This window comes from Mastigoproctus giganteus, chromosome 14 (genome assembly GCF_048544385.1).
Source record: "Mastigoproctus giganteus isolate SK-2022 chromosome 14, ASM4854438v1, whole genome shotgun sequence".
In the NCBI taxonomy this organism is placed as follows: Eukaryota; Metazoa; Arthropoda; class Arachnida; order Uropygi; family Thelyphonidae; genus Mastigoproctus; species Mastigoproctus giganteus.
The window spans coordinates 23,684,341-23,709,460 of NC_143588.1; the positions used below are offsets into that span (position 1 = coordinate 23,684,341).

Below are 25,120 nucleotides of genomic sequence, written 5' to 3' on the forward strand. Positions count from 1 at the left end.
TTCTTCCTTGAATTTATTCAACCTGTCCACTTCCACAACAACAAATGGCGGTTTATTTCAGCAATCAACCACTCGCTGATTAAATGCAAAATTCCGCACATCTATTCTGCAAACGTCTTCCTCAATTTGAATTTGCAAATTGAAGAAGAATCTGATGAGCAGTGAGCTTGCTCAATCCATTCAAATCCAATCCATTCGCAGGTGCTTAGTCTCCAGCCGCTGCAATTTGCAGAACTGAAGCCTTTCTTGTTAAGAGTATCCCTTTATTCCCTCACCAATCTCGTTACCCTTCTCTGTAATCGTTTCAGCAGCTCTACATCCTAAAACAAGGCCTGACCATTGCCTTGTACCATGGGACAATCACCTCCCTACCTATAACTGCAGTCTTGTGTAGATGATCCAGCATTACTTCTTTAAATACTCATTCAGTTAGTCAGCTACCTGAGCAGGATCATGAACAGTCGGACCATCAATATCAAGTAGACCGATTTGATTCATCCTCTTCTTTTTAGAGTTTACATAAGTAGAGAAGTCTTTGCTGTTTTTCTTTGCATCCATTGCCAGAGATATCTCATAATCTACCTTCGCTTGACTAATCTCTTTTATGACTTGATTAGTGATTAGTTTATATCTACCATAGGCTTCTGTGTAGCCTGATAATTTATATGCATCCCATGCATTTTTCTTCTCTGTCACGAGTCTCATCAGTTCATCTGGCATTCATCTAGGCCTAAACCTTCAACAGTACTTCTTAGTTGGTATAAAAAGCCAAGTAGCTTCCAAGATTAAGTCCTTGAATGCTTCCTATTTAGAATTTACCACTGTTAACATCATCAGTTGATCCCACCGTATAGAATTCAAAAACTGTCTGAGACCACCGTAGTCACCTTTTGTAGAAGGCAACTACCCTTCCCTTTACCCTTGATAGTGGCTGACATCTTTAATTAAGAAGTGCCCACACGCTGCCACAGAGGCCTTTGAAAAAATTATGATAGTCTCTATAAGCAGAATGCAATACATGTGAACAATGCTAAAGTAAAAGAAACACGTCTCAGATTGAGAGGGGGGAATATATTAAAATGCTGTAGTATATGATACTTTTAGGAATACGCCTAAGAAATATTTACACTTGAAATCCTATGATTATTGGGACAAAGCTAGTTGAACCGTCTTAGAACACCTTCAAATCATTCTTTGAACTCGCACTAAATGTTCAACAAACACTGGTGCTGTTTAGCTTTCAAGTGAGTGCAGCTGGTCAACAGGGGTTGACTTGCTGTTGAGCTACAAGCATCAAAATAATAGAGTGGGGATATACGTGTTCCTCTTTTATTCATATTATTGGGAAATGGTGGTTACGTACCCACCACCAGGTAGTGAGTCATTACAAAAAGCAAAATTTCGCTCTTTTGTGAATTTCGATGGATATTGCACATAACAACACTTCAGGGAACCAGTTTAAAGCCATAATATGCACTCTCTTCTTCAAACGTTTCACGCTGCGCTGATAACAAATAGTGCCCACTTATAGCACATTTTGTTGCTATCAGTTCTAATTTAATGCGCAAACGCGACACTTTTTATGAAGTAAACGAGGTAAACTCGTTCCAAACTTTTTTTAAATCGTATTGTTGAGTTCCTCTGTCTTCCTTAGAAGAAAAAACTTTTTCCCATTAAGAATAGAAGCCTCTGCGAAGAGCAACTTATGGAAAGTTACATAAAGCGAAAAGTAAAAAAAAATTACATGGCAAGAGTGTTTCACGCGTGACAGCCTACTCTGATAATCATGCTTCCTATAGCATCAGTGTTGTAACAGCGGTCATTACCGAAGCAAAATGGTGGCATGATGGCACTCCCGACTCAGCTTAGAAGTACGTTAAGCAGCAGCTAACGTTCTCCGCGCTATGAAGTATGTGCCAGAAGCGACTTCATGACTGACGTCCTTAAAGATGGTGACGAATATTACATAAGTTACGAAATAAACTCTGGGCAGAACGCTGAAATTCCAGGACCAAAGACATTAGAAATGTGTTAACTTAATGTTTAAGTTATTCTTTTTCAACTCACAGAAATAAACCAAAAATGAGCGCAGTCATTTTGGTGTACATAATCATCAAGTCGACTGTTTCCTGACTATAAAGATTTAAGGGAAAGTAGACTAATTGGAAAGGCAAAGAAGTGAATATTCAAGAACGAAATTGCAAATCACTCTTTCGAAATTTAGCAAAGATGTCTCCGACGATCCTTTTGAAATTTGAATCTTTCTCAAAAACTTCTGAATAACATTTGATCCCAATCTCCTGGAGAGAAAACATGAAGACCAATTCTGTCTCTTGCGATTTTTGCTTTTGTTGTTGTTGGGTTTTTAGGAGCATCGACACTAAGGCCATGTTGCTCCGTGTATATTGTCTGTAAATTGCGTGTGTTCTGAGGTCGATTTTCTGTTTGCTGGACGAAAAACCCAAGTTTTCGGGAGAAAAAAACCTTCTATACTCGCCTGAGGCCGACTAACTCAGGCACGTTGTGGAAAAGACCCACCATCGATGGGATTCGAACTCGGGTCTTTTCCAACCGGTGTGGGGAAGACGGCGATACTACCAACTGTTCTACCTACCTAACCTAAGAGGCTTATTATAAATTGAAATGGTCAACTTGCATGTTTTTGAAAATCTTGGCATCAACGTCGGCATACAGCAGAAAATACGAATTAAGGGATGCCAAAAACAGGATGTTTAGTTATGTAAAAATTAAAAAGATGGAGGTGAAGAGAAGGGCCTTGAGGAACTCCTCAAATGTCTGTGGACTGCCAATTTTTAAGTACGCAGGACAACCAGCTGTTAATGATTCACAAGATGCTCATCGATGGGGAACTTACCCTCTCCTAGAGTTTAAATGGCAGTTTCAAGCGATTTATTCGACTGATGAACGTACAATTACAGGTTTTATAACCTCGTACTCAAAGCACTGAAATTTATGTCTTTCCCCCATTTTTCACTCAGTTAGGTCCCACAGTGCAATTTAAACAACGCATTATATTTCATCAAAGGGCATCTGTTAAGAAAAAAATATTTCCGTTAAGAATTAATGTTTATATAGAGGGATCAAATATCTATCGCGAAAATAGTTGCATGGCTATTCATTCCGATGTTTAACCAGCGTCGTTAGCTGTGCCAACTCACCTGAGGTAATTGGCTTGCCGTGATAGGATACTGGCTCTGCAAAGCCCGCTGTTTGCTCCCAGCTACTCCCACCTTCTTTAATATGACTCAGTTTAAATTTTAAACGATATTTATTTCCTTCAACTGCATAATAGCCTGCAGGGATGCCAACAAATGCTTCACGCTGCGTGCCACCAGGGATTTCCGTTGCCACAGCAACGCTCTGACGTACCTCAAACATTTTGTAACATGCCCAAGATCCATCTGGTTGTTGGATGCGCAGAAATTATACATAAAGGATTATAGGGCCGGGGGGATGCGCCGTCGATGACAATTTACATGTAACAGAGAAACTGATGCCGTTGCACAGGACATAGTTATGTATTCCTCGCGACTGGGACCAATACCGTATTTGTCCTCTCCTGGTAGCTTTCACGCGCTAAAGACAATCTAATGCGATATCCGTAAAATAAGCTATCAAAAGTCTCAAAGGTCTCTGTTTGTGAACTTAGAATTTGCAAATGGACCGGCTTTTAAAAATAAGATTTTCAAAGAAACGGAAGGAAGTAAATCCTTGAAAATCCAACCATCAGACTAAAATATACTCTTTTATTTATACTGCGCAGAATACGTAAGACTTTTTGAATCACTAAATGAGACCTGTTTTAACATGATTGTTATGGTGAAAAGCAACACTGAGAAGCACAAAATTAAAAGAACTAATAATAAATACAAAGTTTTCATATAATAAAATAATAGAGTACGTTTTTTAACAGACGAAAAGCCTGCAGGAATTCTAATACAATTATTTCTAATTTGTGATTCAATTTTCTGAATGTATAAATGCGAAATGAATCCAAGATGGATTTCGAGAAGCAACGTAAAATATTCGTCTCCTTCAGATTATTTCATCGCTCGTGTTTTTTCTGTCAGTAATACTGAAATTGCTTTTGCATGATTATTGACAAAAACCCTTTCCTTCGGGTCTTCATTTACTGTGAAGTAACTCGTATTTCCGTAACTCATCTGCGTTTCTTAGAGAAAAATCTTATTTCGATGTTAATTTGTGCAAGGGTGCGGTGCATCCGAGGAAACGGGGGCCTTTCTACCTCCGCGTGCATGAAAATTACGTGCAAAACTTATTCGCTAATAAATGTTGCGACAGTAACCTTACCTTTCCTGCGCACAACAAATAAACATGGTACCGTGTGCAGAATCCAGTAAACCCTAGATATGTGTAAATAGGGGAATGGCACTGAAGTTTCCCCACCCTCTCAGTCGCTGCGTTCTGATTATTTTTAGATTTGCATCCTTGTCAACAACGCTCATTAACAGTGGCCATGATAAATCAATGGAGTTGGGAAAAAAATTTCTTCATTAGGATGCTTTTTTTAAATCAGAACTATTTAATTCGGGCGCACGTCTTATTGAGCTAAATTTAAAACTCGACCAATCATGTCCCTTCCTCAGAAGATGCTCCTCCAGGTACACCTGTTGATTCTTCCAAAATCTGCATCTACAAGGCTCATCAGAAATGCAAATTAAATAAACATTACGGATACAATTTCATTCCATCAAAAAAGTACATGCGCAGAAACATCAAAGCGAATGTTCTAGATTTAATAAGGTTAGCGGATAAAATTTAATATGGCTAACAGAGTAGAATTTCCAAGGAAAAGGTTAACGATTTAGATTTAAAAATACAATAGGATAATCTGATTACATTAATTAGGATAACGTATATTTAATAAGGCTAACGGAGACTAGATTTAATGTGCTACGTGAGATATAGTGTCAAAGAATAAGGCTAACAGACTAGATTTATCAAGGGGAGTGTATGATTTAGAATACAAGTGGTTTAATCTATCAAGGCTAACTAATCAGATTTGATAAGGTTAATGGATGAAATTTAATAAGTAACCGGATTAGATTAATCAGGATAATGTATATTTAATAAGGCTAACGAACTAGATTTAATGTCACACGTGAGATATAAAGTCAAAGGATAAGGCTAACGGGATGGATTTATCATGGAGAAAGTATGATTTAGAATACAAGGCTAACTAATGAAATTTGATAAGGTTAATAGATGAAATTTAATAGAGTAACCAGATTAGATTAATCAGGATAACGGATTAAAGGAGATATATAAATTTAATATGACTGATGTGAGATATAAAGTCAATGTATAAGGCTAATGTACTAGATTTTAAAGCCAAAGTGCGGTAAGATGTCAAGGAACATTCAATTCTTGATAAAGAGAAGCATGAACAAAAAGGTCAAAGTGCTGGGCATGTAGCATTAAGTGCAAATTAGCATTAAATCCACTATTAGTTCGTTTTATCTGGGATGTTCACTGAAAGTAATAACCATTAGGATTTTGACTTTATATTCTGTACAAAAGTTGCCCTAACAAGGCTAATGGATTAAATTTAATAAAGTAATCGGATTAGATTAATCAGGATAACGAATAATATTTAATAAGGCTAGCTGACTAGATTTAATATGTCCCACGTGAGATATAAAGTCAAATGATAAGGCTAACGGACTACATTTATATAGGGTTAAAGTGAATCATTTTAGAATATAAGATAAGTGATTTGATTTAACAAGGCTAATAATCAGATAAGGTTAACGGATGATATTTAATAGAGTAACCCGATTAGTTTGATCAGGTAACGTATATTTAATAAGGATAGCGTATTTAAGGGATTACAGTTAATATGACCGATATGAGATATAAAGTCAATGTATAAGGATAATGTACTAGATTTTAAAGCGAAAGTGCGGTAAAAGTTACCCTAACAAGGCTAACGGATTAAATTTAATAAGTTACCGGATTCGATTAATCCGGATAAATGCGGCTCAAGTTCCATTTATCAAAGACGCGCGTGCATATTTAAAGAAACCTACCCAGAAGTCCAAATTACTCAAAACATACACAAATAGATTTTAAAAATGAATAATTGAAAGAGTCGAATATCAAGAGCATGGAATTATCTAAAAGGAAATATTTCTTAATCTCGGAGACTAGATGCTAAGAAACCAAAAGGAGCATTCGATTCGTGCTAGACAGATGAGTAAACAAAAAAGATCAAAATGCAGAGCATGAGATAAAGTAGCATTAAATCCATTACTGGTACGTTTTATCTGGAATGTTCGCTGAAAGTACCAACCATTCCTCAGACCTGTTCGATATCGAGTACAGACTTAAGCATTGCTGCGCCAAATGTAAAAAGGGTGTTTTATTCGTCCAGTGATTGTAATCAGAGGTAAAAAATTTCCAGAAACTGCGTGGAATTTTGTTACGACTTCAATTCGCATAGTCCGTTAAGATGAAGAAGATCGGGTAGCCAAATATATATTACATTAGACAGTTGTTACACGGAAAGAATTCTGCAACCATCACCATTAGCATTCAACGTCTGATGAGTGTGCGAATGCCTAACGTACTTCCAGCACATTCCTTAAGGACTATTTATCTTGTCAGACACTTGCAAACATCTTTGTTTTTTAAGGGCGGCGTGTGGCTGACGTCTTAGCGACAATTAATTGAAACGGAAGTTCCTGATGATAATTGTGGTATGTTAACCGTCTTATTAACATGGACGCTCGCGTTGTACGCCGAATAATTTCGCGCCTCCTAAAATAAATCCTACACAGCTTCGTATCACTGGCCAAGACATGTCCATATTTATATTTATGATAAAGCTCACTTATCCGGAAGCCATTTTATCCTTCATGAAAACCTGACGAAGACTGAAAATTCATTGAAGATGGATCTTGAGATTGTTCTTATAAAGACTAATATTTTAATAATTATACAATTGATATTTGGGGCTCCCGATATTAAGCAGAGAACAACAGAGCCAGAAAATCTCCGGGGAAATTCTGTATAAGCACATCTTGAGCTCCTTTTCTTCTCCAAGGTCATCGTAATCTTGTAAAAATTCATCTTAAATAAGTTTACATGTAGAACATGCACATTAAATGGCTTTTGTTACAGCCTGTCGCAAAAAGAATCCAGCCATTTGTTTCCATTTAGGAAATCTTTAAACCACTCGTGCAGCAGAAGATTTCGAAGACCTTAAAACTCTTTCTCATTGATTTCCTTTAGAAAACCGCACCAACTAACCATTGTTAATAAAGCAAACAAAAGATTATAAAATTATTCAGCGGTTCGCATAATCGGTGGATGCCTAAAGATCGATTGAAAATATCAGCAACGACTCTTCCACGGAAGACTACCACAACAGTGAACAAAAGTCACATACTTCTATGGGGGCGGTTCAGTAGATGGAGTGTGTTCGAAGTCCGCCCAGCTATTTAGCAGTAAATGGTACTGAAACTTGGGTAAGGAAGTTGGAATCTGGCCTTCTGTTGCTTTAATGACTACACCACAGCGTAGGCAAAAAGGAACGTACAGCTAGTTTATAGGGAGAAGAAACATGCAAACACAATTAGATACTCGCGCATGTACAGAGAAAAACATTACAAAGAACAATTTGTGTGCAGGCGATGATTTCACTATATTCTGGACGCTATACCACATCACAATAAAGTTGCAAGCCTATTTCAATAAAAAAAAATTGATGAACTAGTCCTGTGATAGTTTTGATATCCAATTTTGTGATGGACCTTTCGTTCGATATGGAAGGCCCGAGACATTTCCACAGCTTTGATGGATCATACTGAAAGATTCAAATCTATTCATCCATTATAAATAATCTTTTTCACAATCCCTCCTGAAAAACATTTCTTTTCTCTCAATTTCCTGCAAGTCACAGATTTTTTAGTTCCATCCTGGAATAGACACTGTTCATGCTCAGCTGTTGTTATTGTAGGGTTTTTTGGACATCAGCCATTTAGACCATATTGCTCCGTATATATTATATCCTTGAAATGGGTGTATTTGTGGTTAATTTGCTGAACGAAAAACCCGAGTTTCTGGGAGAAAAACCATGCTACCCACGCCTGAGACCGAGTAACTCGGCCATGTGATGAGGCCCATAAAAATTCCTCACGTCGTTGACGGGATTCGAAATCAGACCCTTCCATCCAGTGTAGGAAGGACCATGATTATATGAACTGTCTTACTCACGAGAGCTTCATGCTTAGATCCTTAGACAGATGCAATTGAATCCATCGTTGAAGGCGTTGGGCGGCAGGATCATCCATCATCTTTTAACGTCTTCCCTCCATTCTTAAAACCTCATAATCGACACAGAAATGAGCTCCATACGTTTTTCTGACTTCATAAACTTGTTGTCCGTGGATTTTTCTTCATTATTACTAGAAATCAAATGTTGATTTTCCATTCTAAAATTTCTTATCCAGTTGGCAAGAAACAAAATACAGTACTTCTTCTGTCACAAAACGAACACACAAGTAAGGAACTTATAGGTTCGAGCCCGTGTTCTGGCTTCGGCCTTCTCTAGGCCTACCGTAACCGCATGGTTGAATGCGAGGATACATCAGTACACGCGTTTCAGTTGAGCGTGGTTCAAGTCCGCCTATTCTGTCTATCTTGTGACCATCCGGGTATAAACAGAAACTTCATTTATTTGTCCATCTAATATATTTAAACGCAAATTAATTTATTTATTTCATTATAATGCAACGGACACGACACAAGCGCCATCTCACTCAGCGTTAAATGATTTCAATCGCCAGATCTCGTATTCCTAGCCTTTCTAAGATTCTGGCTCAATAACTCCATTACGTCTCTTGTCATAACGTATATTGTTCCATCTTGTTGAAACCACGTAGACCGTACAGGAACTCTTTTCTTGCGAATAATGAAGTTTTGCTTGATGCAAGAGAAAAGGTAAATTCCGAAACCAAAGAAGAGAGAAAATAAAAGAAATGTAGCAATGGGTTGGCAACGTAAAAAAATATTACTTCGCCAGAAGCAAAAATAGAGCAGGTGGCTTTGGCAGAATGTTTTCTTTTTTTCTGCATCAAGTGAGCAGCACTGATAACCGGCCATTTTTCTGAAGTGGTCTGCCGGATTCACACGATTTAAGTCTGAGTAATTTCGTCTACTTCCAAGAGTTGATGGTTTCACCACAAGCCCGTACTGAATAGCTAGTGATGACACTTTGAAGAGATTTTCATGAATATACAGACGCAGGTCACGCTGCTGCTGATGCCCGTCTTTGTATTCGAAGAAAGTCTGGAGATTACCGGCAGCTGTGTCTATTAACGTCATTCGAAACACCTCATTCTTCAACAACGATATCCAACAGTCTCGCGATCACCTTGGCAACATTTTTTTGTAGTTATCTTCTTTCATTCAGAACAGAACTGCTGGCACAGACTATCGCGAACTCAACGCTGCCAGTGAAGTAGGTCAATGTGAATGACTGCTTTACAATAGCGTACAGAGGGATGACATATGGAACGAGACTTCATAATAAAAAAAAAAAAAAGAAATCTCCAAAAAGTTTAAAACACTGTTTGGATATGAAAGAATGACAAACTGTAACAGAGCCATGAATCTTTTGACAGCGAAATAGCTTGAAGAGATGTTTGGTTTAAAGTATTTTATTATCATTATTAATAAACATAAGGTTACATCCCTGCAAAGCCAAGGACATGATTCGACTTAAAAATTCACCTCAGAGACTAGGATGGATCGGAAGATTTTCCGATACACACAGATTTATGGCAGATTGGGCCACCAGAAAATTTCCTGATAAACTGCTTTTCTGTGGCAATCAAGAAACAAGACCTATTGAATATGCACTCACTGGCCAAAAAATTAGAAAGAAAAGGAAGGAATGTAGCTGAAAGCGGGTATTCCAAGAACAACCGCAGGGATTTAAAATGTCCAGTTTGAACCAAATTGACTGAACATTTCGGTTGAGGCAAAATTCTTGTCTAGCTATGTGGCGGTAGTTCAAGACTCTAGGATTAGGTAGTTGTATGCCTATACGAAAGCCTTCCTGTTTCAAGACGATAACAAATGTCCATCGTGTGATAATTGCATCTGAATGGTTCGAGGAACATTCCCCAGATTTCCAACACTTACCCGAATTTTCAAGATTTGAATCCGGCTTTGCAGTTCTCTACAGAACACAATACAGCAGTTGACAAATATCCTGGTGGAAGAATGGTCGAATCTGGAGCTAGACTCGAGACGTTTTTGGTTATATGGTTTTTTTGGATTGCTGGTAAGACATATCAGTTCTGTTCCAAAATTAGTACATCAAGAAGTAATGGTATTTAAACATCTCTTTCCATCTTGTGTATGGGATCAACGTGGGCAGTATAATTAAAAATGGACAAAAGCTAAATGTGTTGAAAATGGCAGCTGATGGAAACACTGGAGTCCGATATGAAAACCAAAATTACTGATTATCAAATACTGCGAGAGTGATCTTCTTACTTATGGAAAGTAACTTTTGGGATAAAGTTTTCGAATTTGTAGAATATTCCTGCAGTTCATAACGGTTATGATTTTCAAAACTTCTTTTATGCAAATAGGGCGGCTGTATTTTATATGAGCAATCCATCACTGTAGAATCCACGCGCAGTACATCAAAGTACTGGGCGGATTAATGCCGCAGAAGAGCCGAAAGGACATGATTAACTTGCACCATTAAGTTGATGTCTCCCGTAACATAAATTATGACTCGTTCCTTTTAGCTCTGGCGTTTTCTCATTCATTTTACAACTGAAGAACCTTTCACTCCAATCATTTCTTTAGTTTTATGTTTAAGTTTCCGCAATAAATATTTCAAATAAATGTCTGCTGAAGTGGGTATCGGCAGAAACAGAAACAAGAAGTTATAATGTATTCTAAGAATAAACTTAGTGACCGAAGAAACTTTCAAAGAACAGCGTTCATCTACTTTTATACGTGCCTCTATTCGGTAAGCCGTTTTATTTTCTAATCAAGATGGCTTCGGTTGAATAGTACGTTAAGTGTGTTTTATGGATAACCGCATTTAAGTCTTAAGTTTTTTGGCTGGAAAAATGATAAGTAGTGATTATTAAATATAATATGTGTGAAAACATACTGTATATAAGATTGAAAACATTTCTAATTAGGAGAATATCACCATGATAATTCCAGGCAACGGTCACAATTATAATGGCCTTTTATGAAACAAAGGCACAGCAGATGACCTTGAACCTTTCCCCAATTGTCTGCCAGGTCACGTTCCAACAAGCTCTTTCGATTTGCAGTGAAACAGTTTTTTATTACGTTGTGTTTTTGCAGTTTGAAGGGAAAATGATCGACAACAGAATCAAACAATGAATCAACCTCAATTTTTTAACAAAACACCAACTGACAGTTATGAGTGGATGCGTCAAATTTATGGGGAAGATACTGTGTCAAGAGCTCGCGTGTTTGAATGGAATGAAAGATTTTTAGAAGGAAGGGAGGAAGTCGAAGAACGACCAGGCCGTCCGATATCCATGAAAATTGATGAAAATGTTGACCTGGTAAGGCTGATAGAAGTGATTGTCGTTTAAGCATTATAATGGTTGCATTAGAACTCAGGATGGACAAATAAAGAGTCAGACGAATTGTAAATGAAAGTTTAGGCATGAGAAAAGTGTGTACTACTTTTTCCACAATGTCCAGCACACAACGCACTCTCTATTCGCCAGGTTTTAGCCAACAAACAAATCACTGTGTGTGTGTGTGTGTGTGTGAACATCCACCCTACTTTCCAGATCTAGCCACTTGTGACTTTTTTCTCTTCCCTAAACTGAAAAGTGTACTTAATAGAACCCATTTTCAGTCCATTAAAGACATTCCGAAAAAAGGACAGAAGTGTTTAAAGAGCTTACAGAAGTTGACTTCCAGAAATGTTTTTGTGCTTGGAAAAAACATATGGAACAGCGACAGCAAGCCCAAAGCAATTATTTAGAAGATGATAACGTGTAAGGTACGAAATATTTCATTATATTTATTTTATTGCAACTTAATTTCATTTCGTGTATGTTAAAGCAGTAATGTAGTACGGGTAGGCGTGACAACGCATGTTTTTAAACTTTAACATAATTGAAATATTTCGAATCCGCTAACAGAGGACAAATTATCGTCCATTTGGCTCATACGCACACACGTTTCGATTAGCATTTAGATTAACGACATATAGATTAGAAATCTCATTACACAGACATCAATCTCGACCAGTCCCATACCTCACACAGTCCAGATGTTTCTGAAAGCACAAAGGCTCTTCGTATAATGATTAGAGTCACCTTTAGCAAATATCCTCATTATAGTAAGAAGGTTTTAAGGATGTCGCAATCAAGAGATTTGCATCCGGTTATGATGAAGCAATTCTTAACAGTACAGCCATATCGTAAAAAATGTGCAAATCGGTCTTCAACTTATTTTTAAAAAGTAAAAATTAATTGTAGAAAAAAGCACTTTTAAACAGAACACTGCACCAGAAACGATAAAAATCCAAAGGATTCTTTACATACTGCAAACTGCTAGAAGAATGGATAATAAATAATGCAAATGCTCAGAGCCTTGGTGCCGATCTGCGTAAAATTGATCAAGAATAAACACTACGGAATGTAAATTTGCTCAGCATGGTTCCTCTCAGGCGGGTAGTAACCATTACAAAAGGTGTTTCTCGTATTATATTCTTATATATTTAAATTTTTATGCATTTGGTCCAAATCTCAGGAAAACATCCTGAGATTTGGATGTTTTAATTATGTGAGAAATTAGGGGGGGGGGGAGCGTGCCAATTTTAAGTTTTTCACGCAATATACCAAACTATTTACTACATTATTTCGAAATAGCTCATTTGTCATGACTTGGGGGGTACTCCCAAAAAATCCTATTTATTTTTGTTCGCTTTAGAAGTATAATTATCCACATCACTTGAGGTGAAGCCATACCTCCTGATATGAATGTATTTAATTCACCAAATGTTAGCAATGATGATCATTAACTTTGACGTCCTAAAATGGAGCAACTGCAATACATTACCCGAGATCTCATTAAAGTTTATTCATGATAAATATTCTCATCTTCAGTTTAAATGCGAGACCAGCAATCTTACACTGCCGCTGCGGACTTCAGCCAGTATTTTAATCAGTCGAGCCCCGAAGCCCTTCTGAACTCATTAGATCGAACAGTATAATGCCGCTGTATCGCCAAAGATCTTTCTACATTTTATCGGACCTCTCCAAAGAGAGATGTCACAATAAATTGGATTTGCCATTTCCAGTTAGTTTTTTCCCTGCTTCGCTATGAAATCACAGAACGCAAAGATGAAAGTTAACGCCATCTATTGGTCGTGAATGGAATTGTGTAGGATGTAGCCAGATTAACAGACCAAAGTAAAATGAAACAGAAACCGTGTCAGCTTATAAATATTCTTGCGTGGTCTCTCTCTCTCTTTCCTTGGATATAAAGAATATTCTTGCGTGGTCTCTCGCGCAATCTTTTTTTTTTTTTTTTTTGCATTTCCTTTCATCGCTATCAAACTATCAATGCACATTTCCAATATTGGAGATCCATTTGCTATTGACAGCACTCCTTTGGGCTAGTTATCATTGTGCATGCATTGAACCTTAAAGTGGAGCAGACAGCTGGATTCGCTGCGAGGGAAAGAAACACAGTGACAGTAAGGAAAACTCATATTGCTTTTATTAAGATGCCAGCGGGAGGTCGACACAAAAGATTGCATCCTACACCAACCTGACAGTCGAGTAATGGCATTCGTGCAGGTTAAATTTGAGAGGGAAGCAGAGGAAAATACTCTTGGAATAACTCTGAAATACTACGAGAAGGAAACCAAGTCCGTCGCAGATGATTCCACCATTTTTAATGTTGACTCTTGTATTTACTTTCTGAAGTGACTTGCAATTCACACACAATGCAGTCTAAAGAGATCCTTATTAGATAAGGCGCGATATACCCAGTTATTCTCTCTGTCTAAATCTTATTTTCTACATCTTCACGAAATAGCTCATTTGTCACGACTGTTAGTGAAAATTAAAATGAAAATATCATAATTCCTGAGTTTTTCGCACACTGTGCATCTCCAGTAGGTTCCTTCGCAATATGGCATTTCAAAATTACTTAACTTGATATAAGAAGGCCACGGGGGAAGGAGGGAGGAGTGCTGGTTTGTTATAAGATCAGAACCGTCAAGGTAGGGTCTGTGAACTCAATGCATTCTTCGATCGAGTTGTCTATTTGTTGGGATGAAAAACCCTAGTTTTTGGAACGAAAAAATAACACGTGATCTGCCTGGTATAGCCTCCAAGGTTGTTCTAAGAACGACGTTGTTCTTAGGAACGTATCCTAGGAAAAAATCCAAATGGTGAAGTGTATTTTTAGAAAAATATCGCATCAGAGATTTTGGTAGTTTGTAATAAGTTCTCAATCAAATCAACATTTTATAGTTGTATGCTCATTCTAAAAATATCAGCACTTTAAGTAAGTCCAAGTTTCCAGTTCAAAGGAATTACAACTTTTTCAAAACGTTTATCTTTCAGTAACTCTCTGATTTGCAGATCCACGGATACGCCTTTTGTGTATGCGTAGAAACTTAAGTTCTGATTATCGAACGCTATTCCTGTCCATAACTTTTAGGAAGAGGTGGTAAAAAAACACGTGTGTTTGTTTGGCTAAAATATATGACCTTTTAGTTTCAAGGTACGTCTGAGCTTGCTAGGATAAACTCATTTAGAAGTCAGGGTTAAAAACACGCTAAGTCCGCCATTTTTCTACTGAAATAAAATATTGTTTCTCGGCATTCTGTTATATAAAGAAATGTGTAAACTACAGAATTCAAATTAAACTGTAGCACACTTTTAGAAATCGAGGGGAGGTTCTAGAAGGGTGAAAAACTCACCTTTCAAAACAACGTATCCACTGCACTACCATGGAGGTAGGAAAGGAAAACAACGTTTATGCCTAAGCAGGAAAAGAGAATTGCAATACTACCATATAGATATGTTTTATGAGACTGCAAGTACTCTATTTGGAGACCATGGCGTGCAGGGCACTAATAAAGATTGAAGTTACTGAAATATCTTCCGGGATAATAGGTGCAACGTATAAAGTTACAAAACGGACAAAATTAAGACTTGAAATACAGGAAACAACACACCAAGGGTTAACTACAGGTATAATTGAGATAATTAATGAACCATTTGGGAGAACGTTGAGAGTAATACTGAAAATTACTATACTATTTGTAGATGGTTCAAAATGATGTGTGGAGCAGCATAAAAGGGCAGAAAGAGTATTAATAATGCTGTCAGGAGATTAACGTTTTAAGTTATGAGTCACTAGAGTATCTTAACACAAAAGATCAACCTCAAGCGCTGATAATTATCATTTAGGGAGAGACCAGTTCAATGACGACAGCGAAAAGAATTAAATGCAAAAAAAACGCAGCTATTTGCACCATCTGTCCTTAGAGCGCAGCCCTGCAGACACAAAGTAATCAATTCCAACAGGAATGGCGAATGATCAGTAAAACTATTCAAGCAGTAGAGCCTCAGGATCTTCCATTTCGCCAATGTGCGACTGCCGCTACAATATGAACCTCCAAACTTTTCCGTACATTTATATGCTATGACTTATACAAAGCTAAATATTGACTGAGAGGTTACTTTCTTTATTCAACTTGCATCGCATTTTATTTTCAGACCCTTCGCCAGATTCCTGATCCAGCAAAGAGAATGGAGTGGAGCAATGTGCCGGCAGCATTTCTGGCAGTGCGTCCCAACACGTGCCAGTGAAGAAAAACGCACTACATCTCTAAGGCTTAACAGAGTATAAAGAATGCAAAATCGATACATCAAAATCTCCACACATACTGAAACGAACTCTTAGTCAAAAAGGCCCTTCGCAATGTCGTGAGCTGTCAAAGACTATCATGAAGTGCTAATATATTTTTAAAATTTTAAAGTTTGGAAATTTCATTATCCAAATATAAATTTCGCTCGCTAAACTGTCGAAAAGTTCCAACACACAGATAACTTCTAGAGAAAATTTTCAGATGTGTGAAATAAACGCTGCAAGTTTTTCAGCGCATTTGAAGGCCAGAAATGCTTATAAGAATCAAAAAGCTGTAGTGTAACCACCCTATCATCCTCCATTGCTCACTAAGTTCTTCGCTTTCTCTGCTTCTGGGAGAGCAAGGCAATAGATCAACACCACAGGAGGCGAGAATTGAATTGCAGCCTGGAACACGCAGTGTAGTAAAAAATCCCTTGGTTCTAAGGAAAAAAACGACTTGATTCAACTGTTTTAAATTGCTGTTACTATCGTAATAGCAGTTTAAAATCATAATAGACTTCAACCGGTGACAAGCTTCTAACTCAAAGCATGATCCAACAAGCTGCGCGTCCAGAAGGAACAGAGATCCGTCCCTAACACAAAGGAGGTCCGATTTTCGGACTCCTTGGATGTTATAACGTGTCTCTTTAAGAACAACCCATCCTTTCTGGATTAGCTTATTCTCTACAATGCCGGTCACAGCATCATGGTTTGATACGAATGCCATGTGTCTTATGACACCTTTAAGCAATGTGGGCAAGAGACTCGATTGCCAGACATCCAGCCCTGCAACTTCTCTCCAAACTACGTCCCCTTGATGTTCTAGAGAGGGTTGGAAGAGCATTGATGCTTGTTATTACTAAATCTATATAAGCATGGGCGGATAAAAATCTGGACACGTCTCTCAACTGCCGATGTTGGGAGCGTACTTTTGCAGGCGCAGCCATCAGTGTAAGGATGAGTGTAAGAGACGGCTCCACCGTCTTCAGGGACTCCTTGGAATCAAGCCTAGCCCTGCCATCTAATAGCAATTTATTTGCACTTCTTAACTCAATTTGAATAGCTGGAGAAGTGGCTAATGATCTAATACAAAATTAAGGAGAGTTCTGCAATCCCTCAATATGCTCTTTTTAAGGAGGGGAATGGTCCAACATAATGATGGTATACCTAATCCTCCCCCCCCTATATGATGTCGGCATAGACGCAAGCAGTCACTACGTCCTTCAGAAGGCGAAGCCATTGCTTAACGGCTAACCTCACCTGGGTATCCCAGGTGAGGTTGGCTGGAAGCTGTTATCCTACCAAGCACCAGTGCAACTTACGTACCCCTTTAAACTACCGCTGTGTTTCCTGGATACCCAAAGGTGCAATAATTTGCATTTTATCATTAAACTTTAGCTGATATTTTTCAGCCCATATTAGCGATTGGTTCAAATCCTTTAAGCACCATAGCCTGTTTCTTATCGATATTTTCACCCTCCATCTTAACAAGATCATATAATTAGTTATAATTTGCTAAATACTCTCCATTAGTGTTCGTCTATGTCTAGATATCGTGTAATTGTTCTTAATAAATCTTAAATTGCTTTCCACCAGTATTGTTACAATTTAAGCTGGATGAAAGTCACAAGACTTTAATGAGTTAGACTTTCCTATCTGGAACTCGGACTGTTCATTCAATTTAATCCTTAAAGAAGCAGCCTTTATTTTCTCTACACAATATCAGTGTGAGAAAATGCAATATTAACCACATTTGTGCAATAAAAAATACCTTATCATTGTCCAATGTCAAAGAAAAACATTCAGAAGTTCTGTAAACACATGGGAAAACCTACGCTTGTAAAGACTATATGGGATCAGGAAAAGAACGTAATAGAAAATGAGAATCAAGTCGCTACTACGATAGTGGGTCAGAATTGCGAGAAAGAAATGAAACCTTGTTAGGTGGCAACTGGAATCTCTATTTCCATCCACACTTCAGTCAGATATCATCCGTCTTTCGTGAGAGGGAGCTTTCTTTTTCCAGAAAACTACTTCACTGAACAGTTTGTTATTTCAGACATGTCTGCGCTGTCCACTGTGCTTGCTGATCACTAGAATTACAAACACTATAGACGGATGAGAAAACTTTGACGGTGGTTCTCCATCAACCTTTTGGTCATAGAGAGCGCCCTTCACTATTCTGCCATGCCAACTGTCTTTATATCTTGACGTTATTACCAGAGTGGAGAACCACCCCATCACACGGAAATACATCAACGACAACGGCCAAATTGAGAAAGGTGTCTTTGATGCAAGGAGAGCGGCCTAGAACGGCGTCACTAGCCAATCGATACGGGATTTCAGTTTCAACAAGTACCTGTTTCGTTTGGCTTTTAACATGAAAGCGAGTGAGGCCATTTAAATTAGGCTGAGCTCGCGGGAATAAGAAGTAAAAAAAGGGTCTAGATTAACATAAACAATAAGCTAGTCTTCAGATATTTCTTTTTGTTCTTTGCCGTGAAGAAATGTGCCCATAGTTGAAGTTCACGCACCAGTTTTCTCGATTCATCACAATAAAGGAGATTAAGAAGAGCTTACCTTAAAGGAGATTATCTTAAATTGAAACTTTCTTTAAAACAAGTATTATTGGTTGAAACTAATCCTACCTGCACCGGTAACACGTATTTTTAAATACAGACAATAACGTAGGAGTAAATAAACTCAGCAGCGAATATTAAACTTGAAAGGTTTGGACCGTACACGTCAAAGAGACAATAGAGATATTGTCTGAAAAATTGAAGGGGACAAAAAAAGCTGAGAATTAAAAGATTATAGTCGTCTGTGGTATTACGTCAACCCTTCGCGATTCCTTTCGATAACCAACCAATTGTGGCAGTTAATGAAAAAATAAAAGTTGCCAGCCTTACAGAATGTCTCGCATACAGTCATTTCTCATCTCCTACTTTAATTACTGATGCCTTATTCGATGAGGGACTCTTCAAGCTTAAAAGTCGCGTGAATAGAAAAGGCAGCTTTACCTGTTAAACAAGTTCCATGAATAAAGGGAAGTCCGCAGAGACTTAGATCACATGACACGCTACCAACTCATCCATCCAACTTCCAGCAGTCAAAATTTACAGCCCAATTTATTAGCCGGTATGAGGGTAACTGTTCATATCCACTTAGAATAACTACAGAAACATGATCCTTTCCTGTACAGCTCAATTTCTACATTAGTTGAGCAAATCTGGTTACTCCACAAATAAGTAAGATAATACAACAAACAAAAAAGAATCCATCAGTCTAGAAGTACAACAAACCGGAAATCCAGTAAATCCTAAGGTTTACCGATTCATTCTGGTAATTACCTCTCTGAATAATTAATTATGAATATAAGTATATTAATTATAATTAATATAATAATTGTTATTATAATAATTTAAAAATTTTCAAATCTTTTGCAGATTCTGCTATTTCAGTGACCACTCATCCGATGCCAAGGAATTCCAGTTATCTTCTGTTGTGTTTATCATGGTCTTTTCTCATAATTTCTGCAATATCCTCTTCCGAAAATCACTCCGTCAATGGACGGACGTCCGTTCGCTGACAACGTAAGTTTTTGGTAACAGCTTGAAGATAAAATCTCTTGATACCTCATTTGAACAGTTTATTCGGAAATAAAAGTCTTCCTGGCTTCAGAAGTTGTGTCTTAGCTTGTCTTCTTAATATTTCGAGAAAAACTTACATCCGCTACATGTTAGCTGATGTACTTTTGTACATAGACGTCTTATCCCAAAATAATTCAAATTAATATATACTAAATATTGTAATTTGTACATGACTATGAACTTTTGCCAGAAAAAACACATTTGAAAACTTTTAAGTTAATGACATAAATGTACAAGAAGGCCACTGTAATTTTAATTAGTTACCTTGGCATCTGGGGACACTGGCATTCCAGCTAGTACCGTCGCAGTATAATGTGGGAGAACCAGTTAAACGATAACCAGGATGACAACTGTACACGATAACGGCACCTCTGTTTGTTTTTACCACCTTTCCATTCTGAGGTTCTTCCATATTGGGACAACCACTAGCTGGAAACAGTTATATAAACATGTTAAGTTATGAGCTGCCTATATTATTTCATAATTATTTACAACAGTTTATAATAAATTTAATCTGAAATATCTTCCTCACAGTCTTAAAAATGAAAATAACATTTATGAAGCTAACTTTCTTGGGTGTTGGTTAATTGTTGAAGTACATCTCTAATAAACCATGTATTCTATTAGAGATAATACAATCAAATTCTCAAATTACATGAACCCGTTACCATTTCTTTTCCACGTTTTGAATCCTGTTATGAAATGATTCATCGCTGTTCAATGTTTTTCAAAAAGTTCTGCCTGATTTCTTCAAAGCCTGCTGTCAAAAGATCAACAAGAGTGGAAGGAACAAGTGAACAAGAGTGGAAGGAGTGAATATGAAACTCGTGGAAGTTTGATTTAACTAGTGTCTTCACAAAGAATGCAGACCAAGAAGAGTTCATTATTCCTTCTTCAGACGCTGAAGAAGGATAATGAATTCATAATAAGCATTTAAATTTATTTTAAGAAAAAGGGAACTCGATGACAAGAATCTGCACAAATTAACTAATAATCTTACAAGCAGACTGTTGATTAATCTGGTGTAATAAAACTTGGCAAGGCTCTGACTTCTGCCCACGAAAACAAAAGGATATTATAATAGCATACATTTTTGTAATTTACAAAATATGTACGCTTATTTTAGAACTATTTTAACGGACAGAAATTTTTCTAAAATGTTGCTGCTCCAGCGGTAGGGTGTTACGAACAAACAGCAGGGATTATCGTATACTTAAACATCTAACTGAACATTTGTAGAAAAGATGCCAGTTGTATCGGCAGAAATTAATATCACTGATGGCAGTTATCTGGTCCTGCTCTAGTTAGCCAAATGCTTCCTTCCATCTTTGTTCTCGATGCATCCATGTCAGCTTGTTTGTTGACAGCTCCTACTTGCGTTGTTCGTATCACATTCATCTGTCAGAATTTATCCGCGAATTAGCTTCTCGACTGAGATTGTGTAAATGCCAGCCAATAGATGGAATTCGCTTTGTGAATCAGTGACATCCGAAACGTTGTCATCCGAAGACAACAGCTTCACGGAATGAACCTAATTGTCCATCTAATTTTAACTAAGTAAATATCTTTCTCTGTGTTCTTGGACGGATATCAGTCTGACATGGAATTGTCATCTTTTTCTCACAACAGTGGAAAATCTATTCCCTATTTCAATGCTCTCTTCTGCATTAAAATTTGGTGTATGAACTGCGATAATCCAAATTTAAATTTAGTAGAGATTCAGTGAATCAGAAATGGTAGATTCAACATTCAGCCAAATTTTAATTTTGCTGAAGCGTTTAATACTCGGCACACGAGATGGCAGTTAAACGATTTAAAGATTAAAGAAACAATAACCAGAAGGCTGACATAGGATAATGCATCAACTTCAAGAGCTTCAGAATAGCAAAACTATCAAGACCTAGAGAAATGCGAAAAGACAAAGGGGTGTGCAATGACTCTAAAACTGCGTAATTCACATTATGGTCTTTGGAAGACATGAAGGGAAAGAAACGCGTTCTTTCCCCGCAATACATAGTTGTTCATCTTATTTCATTAATCGCGTTTAGCCCTCCCTTTTCTAATTTTTTTGAAGAAGGACATGGAAAAAAAGTTGAATTGTTTAAACTTTATTCTTAATCTATAAGGGCTGTTGGCGTGCTGGTACACTGTGTATTGATCCTTCCAAGGTTATGAACATCGCTTATATTATTATTTTTTAAAAGTTGATAGCTTGCACCCAATGGATTAAAGACTAAACGTTCAACGGAAAAAATGGATCATATTTCTTAAAATAAACAGAAGGCTAATGAGGCATCTCAACGTTTGCTGGATTTCGGCGTAATAGGTAGACGGATTTCTCTTCCATTAACTGGAAATATATCATCAGAATTAAAATGGTAAATCACAGTTGTAGGCGATGGAAGTTCCTGACTGTAGGATTTTCCTTCTGAATTATCATCCTAGTTTTTCATCCCCAAAACCGGTCCATTAACACATGCGATTTACAGTTATTAACTGATAAGAAAAGATTCCTCCTAACTATGCGATGTACCCTGACATTCATGTACCCTAACGCATGTATATTTATCGTGCGTGCCGCTTTACATTTGCCATGTTTATGTAGTCTGATACAGCGATCACCGCTATAAATGGCTTGAAATCGGCACAAGTTGTCGTTCACACACATTTTCATTAGCTCGTGTAATAACCGCCCCCTTCCCCCAGCTCGATGCTCAGAGAAAACATGACTCAAACCAATTAACAAATTCATTATGCCACAGACTACCGCTCTCTTCCATTTGCTACCAACACCACACAAACACAGGAATGTACTTTGGTTAATCGTCCGTGGTATTGTGTGATTACGGAGAAGTAGTTGAGATTGCAATCGACAAACCACGAATGGACTAACCGCTGTTCAAGCATGGATATGTCATTTAGGGTAAGATCACAACTTCCCTTATTAAGTCGGCTGTTTCGCTCAAACTTTCGATTGAAAGACCCAACTTACATGGCCATAATGACGTTTCTTCTTAATCTCTGCACTGCGATGACATTATTCGATTTAGAAATTATATGAACTAATTCGTAATGTTTTATTCAGATGTCGCTGCAATCATTCATTTCGTGCTCCATTTCTTACGAATTCTTGTGTGAGGAAAAGAAAAGAATCCTTAATGGTTTTTCCACGTACCAGTGGGGGATCTGTTTGAAAAATAAATCGCCAATTATGCGATTCATTACTTAAGACATTCTTCGGCTGAATTAAACCCATCGTGGATTTAAGCAAGCTCCCTTAATGCAAGGAGAAGACGTAACAAGATTTGAAAAACTGTGAATGGACCATTTCCGCTTTTGTCGCACAATTAACTCAAGTAATTCGCAGGCTGAAGTCTTACTTTTTTTACTGCAGGATTTCCGCTTCAAAACCATACACTTGCGCTCACGTGCTTATTAATACACCCTTACTAGGGAAGTGAGACACTGACAGACGGGAACTTAACGGCAGTCTGCCCATTTAAGTAGAATCGGACAGTGGCCTTAATTCTTTCAAGGAAACTTAGAAGATTAGGCATAGCTGTTAAAGAATACTCAAGGGAGAACTGCCGAAAGGGGAGATGAAGAAATTTAATCGATGCTCTTTCATATTTGCTTTCTTAAGGAAATTTTTACTTAAAATCTGAGTCGCAGAAGCTGAATTTCTTAACGAATTAGTCAACAAATACGATAAATGGAAAATTAAGCACTTCAACCTGCGTATAGTAAAATCTATCTCTTAATTACCTAAAGATGTCATGGAGAATACTCAAACGTTTCATGTGCCACTTCTCTGACAAACTCTTACCCATTTCTTGACAAACATCGCCATCCGCCACTCGTTTGGACAGGCCAAGGTTCGATTCCTTCAGTGTCAACGGGATCCGTCAACGACTGGAGAATTTCTAAAGTCCTCTTCCATCGAGGCTGTAGTTGGCCAATCTCAAGAAGAGGGAATAGGGTTCCTGCTCCCCGTGAAGTTTTTAAAATCCACAAACACAACAAAACACACACATTAGCCACTGAGCTTCATACTGCAGTTCGTGAAGAGAATGAGATCTCCTAGTCATGCTAGCTCCAGCCAACAACTTGGGCACCCGATTATTAGTGACAGCAAAGATAGCGAAGCAGTTGGTAATTCATTTATACAATGTCTTCAAACTAGCTTATAAATTTTTTAATTAAAAGCGCTCTATAAGTTACCAACTCTTTTCTTGTCTTTAAAGTCACTGAAGAAGTGGTGTATAGGGAATAACCACGAAACGTTAAGTAATTAAAGGGCAGATTTTACTCTGCGCAGGCTGAGGTTCTCAATTTTTTTCCTTGTCTCCATTTTGTTTTAACTGCGAACTTAAAGAACATCTTAAATGGAGACGCGACGCAAACTGTTTTCGTGCAGCTAAACATAAAGAGCGAACATCACATACAACCAATCGTTTTACGTTCATTTCAGAAGTAACTGATGACGTTTTCAAACTACACCGAGGACGGAAAACAGCTTTCCCATTGAGCAAACAAAAGCAGTATTTAGGCACAATTTAAATTTAGAAATCTTAAGATCTAAATGGCAATACTCAATCCAGTTTTAATATCAATTCCAAAGACCACAAAAAAAGATTCACATGACAGATTGCCTAACCTAAAAATAAAAACGAAATAAATCCTGGTATTTTTTAAGCGAAACACCGTGCACAGTGACACTTCACGTATCAACAGTGAACTCTTATGAAAAAGCTAAGATGGTGGAAGGGAGGATTTCATTTCAAAAATTGAAATAAACGTACAAGGATACCCATACGTAAACCTAATAACTAAAAGAAAACAAATATTCCGCAGTACTATTAGAGCTGTTTTCTAACAAAATGCAATCATGGAAAAATAGTAAAGGCAATATTTAAAAAAATGAACCTAATGTGTATGTAATGAAGCGTGTAATTTTATTTTCAGTAACCTTTTATCTGAGCAAGAGAGCACCAAACACAAAAGAGAGGATCCGCAAATATATTTCAGAAAGAGGATTATAAACAATCTTGTAATGCAAAACCAGAAACTATACAGAATAACATTTTACTCGGTCTGATACGAAATAAGATTTTGAAAGTACTCTTTCTGAGATAAAGCTTCTGTTTATGCTCAGTTAGTAGGTCCAGCGGCAGGTAAATTACAAAAGAAGCCAGGCAGAGTGAAATTTTCATGCCAAAATTCAGAGTACATAAATAAGATAAAAGTATCTAATCTTAAAAGACTGTTAGTGTAACCCCATGAAGTGGGCCATGATAAAGACTGTTAATAATGGTTTTATCATACTTTCAAATAAACAGCAATTCCCAAAGAGATTATGCTGCTGATATTTTATTTAAAGACTATTCTACACTAGTCTAGGTTAATTTGTATCTTTCGCTTCTCTGAATAATCTTCTTAAGAGTGCGTAAACTACAGAAAACTAAAGTAAGCAAGAAGGTATTTTTCGGACAAAACATATTATTCCATTCCCCCCTCCCCACTTGAGAGCTTGT

At 37.4% G+C, this 25,120-nt stretch overlaps 1 protein-coding gene across 1 annotated transcript in view; it reads right to left on the reverse strand.

Annotated features, from left to right (window-relative positions):
• LOC150075020 (uncharacterized) overlaps window positions 1-25,120 on the reverse strand; it is a 198,511-nt gene that overhangs the window by 148,533 nt on the left and 24,858 nt on the right. Inside the window, exon 3 of the mRNA XM_090388314.1 lies at window positions 19,851-20,015. Coding sequence (XP_090244440.1) covers window positions 19,851-20,015 — 165 coding nt within the window. The remainder of the gene's footprint in view (window positions 1-19,850; window positions 20,016-25,120) is intronic.